Raw genomic sequence first — 6,122 nt, forward strand, 5'->3', positions numbered from 1 at the left:
CACACAGACAGACACACACACACAGACAGACACACAGACAGAGACACACACACACAGACAGAGACACACACAGACAGACACACACACACACACACACACACACACACACACACACACACACAGACACACACACACAGACACACACACACACACAGACAGAGACACACACACAGAGACACACAGACACACACACACACACACACACACACACACACACACACACGTAACATTTTCTATTTACTTTATGGTAAAAGAAAATTTGGAAGGCAAATGTGGTTAACTCCCATTATTATATTTTTGATAAGCTGCCGTTGTTTCTCTTTTGTAAGTCACTTTGGATAAAAGCATCTACTAAATGAGGAAATGCCTTTAGTGCTGGCTAGCCCCGCCCACAATGACCTCTCATTGGTCCAAAACCCAGCTGAATGTAACTCTGCATTAAACATTAAATATGGGACCCTGGTCATGAGGGTGTATTTTTCATCAGCTGAAAGCAGAACAATTCATCTTTCCACTGATCTATGGTTTGTTAGAATAGGGCAATATTTGGCCGAGAGACAGCTATCTGAAAATATGAAATCTGAGGCTGCAAAAAATAATATTAATATTGAGAAAATCACTATTAAAGTCGTCCAAAAGAAGTTCTTAGCAATGCATATTACTAATCAAAAACTGTTACACAAAATACCTTCATGAAACATGATCTTTACTTAATATCCTAACGATCTTGGCACAAAAGAACAATAAATTTGTTGCTCATATGTCCTGATTGTATGTATGTTTATGCATTTGAACTATGCTCTTTCACTCCATTACACGAACAAACTGTATGTTAAAATCAAGGCGGTTTGAGGGTCCTGTTTTTCCTGTCGTCTTCAGCTCAACGAAGCCCAAACCAGCCCAAACTGCTTCACACACACACCATAAATACTCTTTAAAGACTGATGCAATATTTGGAAACAAAGTTATAGTTTTAGAGGAGAAGCTTGTTTCTGGGTCTCGCCGTGACCCAGAATAACACTGAGATAAATTTAGCTCACAGCATATTTCCCCTCCATTTGCATCAGCGAGCGTGAATGAAAGTCAACAAGAAGAGAAAGCGAGTTTAGAAAATGTTAGCAAACGTTCATAAGCGCTCTGTTTTATCGAGTAGCTCCGGCTAAACGCTCAACAGCTTGTGTGTGACCACTGATGTTTCATATTCTTATTAATAACAAACATAAACTGGATGCAAACCCGCTGTTGGATATAAAAAAAAGCTGGGTTTTACTGTGTCTCCAAATCAGTGCACATCCCTCTACAAATACCCATTATTATACAAAAAAATGTGCATTTAATTCTTCAATATAAATAAGCAGAAAATGTTCATAATATATTGATTGAGTCAAATATAGATGCATTTTAACATTTTTGCATTAATGAAATGACAGTTTATAGTGAAAATGTGCTAATAATAATGATAATGTTAATGCAGACAGTTTATTTTCTTTCCACATTAAATGCAAATGCATTTAATTACTGTATCTTTTTATTTGCGTTATGACAATAGGAACTTTACTGCTTTAATAATGCAAAGTGGTATATTTTCTCATGCAATTAGATGCAAATACGAAATATTTGTATTATGCTTATTGTAATAATAATGTAAAATATTGGCACTTTACTGAGAAAATATATGCAAATGCATTTTGTATTTTATTTATTTATTTTGCATGATAATGAGCATTTGTAGCCAACATTTGCTAATAACAACAATATTAATTTAAAACTACATTATTTGCTTGTTTTATTTTGCTTTTTGCATTTTGCAATGATATTTAGTGGGGAAAATGTTTTTGTCATAATATTCTTTTTTTAATATTATTTTGTGCGCCGCTTTATCCCATTACTATATACACAGAAGTCCTCCTTTAGATCTGATTGGGTTGCAGTCGTGTCTCATTCAGCATGAGCCTGCTGTATTTGGTTGTGTAGTGTGTATCGCTGTGATCTGAGTGTGTGTGTGTGTGTGTGTGTGTGTAGATCAGCGCGTGGCCTCGTTCTGCACCATGACGGACATGCAGAGAGCCGAAGCGCTGCAGATCTCTCGTGAGCTGACCAGACGCGTGGCGGCCGCCGAAGGAGCTGCGCTGGAGGCTGGGTGAGTTTAACACACTCACACACACTCACACACACTCGTGTTTTATGGGGACTCGCCATAGTCGTAATAGTTTTTATACTGTACAGGCTACTCACATTTTTAGATTTTCAAAAATTTCAGTTTGTTTTATAAACTTGTTTCCTCATGGGTCCCCATAACATGATAAATACCAGGTGCAATCACACACACACACACACACACACACACTCTCACTCACTCACACACACACACTCTCTTACTCTCACTCTCACACACACACACACACACACACTCTCTCGCTCACTGACGCACTCACACACACTCTCACTCACTCTTACACACACACACTCACACAGCCTCACTCACATTTACACACACACACTCTCTCTCATTTACTGACTCTCACTCTCACACACACACACACACACACACACACACACACTCACTCACTCTCACACACTCACACACACACTCTCTTACTCTCACACACACACACACACACTCTCTCTCATTTACTGACTCACTCACACACACACACACACACACACACACACACACACACATTCTCACTCACTAACACACTCTCACTCACTTTCACTCACACACACTTTCATTTACTGACTCTCACTCACACACACACACACACACACACACACACTCACTCACTCTCTCTCACACACACTTTCTCACTCATGCACACACTCACTCACACACACACTCTCACTCACACACTCTCACTCACACACTCTCACTCACACACAAACACACACACTCTCACTCACACACAAACACACACACTCTCACTCACACACACACACACACACTCACTCTCACTCACACACACACACAGTGACTCACAGCTCTGTCTCGCTCTGCAGTGATACGTCTCCAGCTACACTGACGGGCAAAGTCAATCAGCTGGAGGTCATCCTGAGACAACTACAGTACGACTTGAAGAAGGTAAACCCCGTCCTAATAAAAAAAAATAATAGCCATGATTTATAGGTCCAGCATGAACTGATTTATTTATTTTTAATCATTGTGTATTGGACAAAAGGATCATCATTGCATTATGTTAATAAGATATAGTTTAGTTATTCGTTTATTTATTTTAGTGCTGTCAAACGATTAATCACTTTCAAATAAAAATGTTTGTGTACATAAAACTCATATATACATTCATACAGTGAATAGGAAAATTAAAATATGTACATGTGTGTGTATGTATATATATATATATATATATATATATATATATATATATATATATATATATATATATATATATAATTTATAAACATATCCTATTTTTCTTAAATATACACGTGCATTACATGTATTCGTATTTATGTATACATATTTAATATACACAGCGCACACATATATTATGCTTTTATTTTGGATGTGATTAATGGCAATTAATGTTGCCCAGAACTAATTTGTGTACATTTGTGTAAAAATAGGATAAATGTCTTGCTAAATTAAATTCAAATTCCAATAAAAATTTTAGATATAATTATATAAATATCTATAAAAACTTTATTAATTTTCTTGTGTAAATTTGAACAATTACTTTTATATTTGCATTATAGTAATGCAATTTTGCAGAGGAAAGGTGCCAATAATAATAACAATAATGCGTTTATTTAATGCATTTTATTCATTTATATTTTCTTGTAAAAGTTAAGCCAGTTTAAGAAAGTCGGACGGCTGCTGTATGACAGACTGATGGAAATAGCTTAGTTTTTTTAGTCCACCGTAGATGTTTGTACCCAGTAACTGGACCTGAGTTTTGTGTGAATGTGAGGAAGTGTGTCAGCTGTGTTTTGAGGGGAACGACAGGCAAACAATGTGTTAAAGTGTTTAGTAATGGGCACTAGAAGGCAGAATCACCACACAATTTAATATCCTGCTTCCTGCCGTTTAAAGTGACCCACGTCAGCAGAAATAAGTCCAACAGCTCAATACATGTACAGCTGGTGTACAGTGAGGGGTAAAGGGTAAAGTTAACGAATAGAATTGAAATAAGAGAGTACTAGAGTTAGAGGGTCCAGTAAAGATGGGAGAGGTGTGAAACATTATCATGTTTACAAATATTAGAGTTAAAAAAAAAATTAGAACCAAAATTTGACAAAATTACCGAATTACAGAATCTAAAAATATAATGAAAAATATTAAAAAAAGTAATTAAAAAAAAAAAAAAAAAATGTAATGAATAAAACAATTATGGTATTACCAATTTCATATTTGAGAGCATAAACAGTTTTCTACAGAATCTGACGGTATTATCACTTAAAAAAAAATTATTTAAAGCATGACAAAAAAATAAAAAAAAAATTATTTGCAATTATATATGACCCTGGACCACAAGGGTCAATCTATTTTAAATTAATACGTATACATCATCTGAAAGCTGATTAAATGTGCCTTTTATTTCCATGCGTGGCAAATCTGGAATCAAAAAAATCTAAATATTAAGAAATCCGCCTTTTAACGTTGTCCAGATTAAGTTCATAGCAATGCATATCACTAATCAAAAATTAATTTGGGGTATATTAACAGTAGATTATTTACAAAATATATTCTTGGAACTTGATCTTAATATTCTTATGATTTTTCATTAAAAAAAAGGCAATATATTTTTGTCTATTGCTACAAATATATACCCCAGCGACTGAGTTTGTGCCCCAGGGTCATATATATATATATATATATATATATATATATATATATATATATATATATATATATATATATATTGACAGCCGTTGCGTTTCTCTTCATTTTAAAGGTGTGTAATAAAAAACACTGCAATGTAATACAACTCACAGGTGGTTCTTCAGATATTTTCCGTAAAATGGCGAGTAGTTGATTGTATTCTGAGGTGGTTCTTTCTCTTCGGCGCGCAGGAAAAGGAAGACAAGGCCATCCTGCAGGTGGAGGTCCAGCACCTGAGGCAGGACAACATGCGTCTTCAGGAGGAGAGCCAGACGGCTGCCGCCCAGCTCAGGAAGTTCACCGAGTGGTTCTTCCACACCATCGACAAGAAGCCTTGAAGGAGACTCGGTCAGAAGCCGCTCTGCACACCGACCTACTCGAACAAAGCCCGATTCCTACTGCAGTTCAATCAGATGTAGAATGTAAGCGTGTTCCGGAGACGCACGGAGGCACCGGGAATGTACTCGATCAGCAGCTACGCCGTGTTTTTCCGGAGGTGGACGGTGAATGTAACGCTACCTTTCGAACCGCGTCTTGTCCGCGACCGTCGAGTTCTGGCAATAATAAGAGTCGCGGATCTCCCAACGCAAACGCAATGTGAAGAGAAGCTGTGCACGTCGAGATTGTGCCTCAAAGAAACGGCGAAGCGAAGCAGGTCCGAGCGTAACGTGGCTTTCCGCTCGAATCCGCCATCACATGCCAAAACTCTGTCCATCTCTGTACAGCACCTCCAATCAAGTGTCTTGTATTTAACACTGTTATTTAAGCTTATTTAACCTAAATTAGTTTATTTTATTAAAATGATCTGCTTCTGGAGGGACGGCTGTGAGAAGGACATACTGTGACGGTTTTCCCAGGACTGTGTCCGACGCATAGATATATTGAGGAAATGTTTTTTTTCTTCTTCTTTTTTTTTTTTCCTCATTCCAACATTTGGATGCTGCTAGATAACACTTTGTTGGTTTCTATGCTTTTACAAATGTGTTTCTCTGTATATTTCATGTAAGATGGGACATTGGTTGCTTTTTTTTTAATAAATGTAGTATGTAAAATTAATCGGATGCGTCATCTTAATATTTTAGGTCCTTGGAAAAAACATGTGTGTGTTTATAAGTGTGTGTGTGTGCACAATCTTTTTCTTTTTTTTGTGCATTTTTTGGTTAATAAACATTTGTAGGGGAAATAATAATAATAATAATTATTTATTATTATTATTATTATGATAATAATAATGCAAAATGAGATGCAATATTATGGTGATGGGCGTGGTTGTAGAAGTAATAAA

General features: G+C 36.4%; 1 protein-coding gene across 3 annotated transcripts in view; it reads left to right on the plus strand.

Moving 5' to 3' along the window:
- LOC122356808 (signal-induced proliferation-associated 1-like protein 2) overlaps positions 1–5,893 on the plus strand; it is a 115,859-nt gene extending 109,966 nt beyond the window's left edge. For all 3 annotated transcript variants that reach the window (XM_043255877.1, XM_043255876.1, XM_043255878.1), the window contains 3 exons: positions 2,023–2,140; positions 2,998–3,079; positions 5,029–5,893. In XM_043255877.1, the coding sequence (XP_043111812.1) occupies positions 2,023–2,140; positions 2,998–3,079; positions 5,029–5,175 (347 nt within the window). In that variant the 3' untranslated portion in view covers positions 5,176–5,893. The remainder of the gene's footprint in view (positions 1–2,022; positions 2,141–2,997; positions 3,080–5,028) is intronic.
- The last annotated feature ends 229 nt before the right edge of the window (positions 5,894–6,122 follow it).

The sequence above is a fragment of the Puntigrus tetrazona genome, chromosome 13 (assembly GCF_018831695.1).
Source record: "Puntigrus tetrazona isolate hp1 chromosome 13, ASM1883169v1, whole genome shotgun sequence".
Classification (NCBI taxonomy): Eukaryota; Metazoa; Chordata; class Actinopteri; order Cypriniformes; family Cyprinidae; genus Puntigrus; species Puntigrus tetrazona.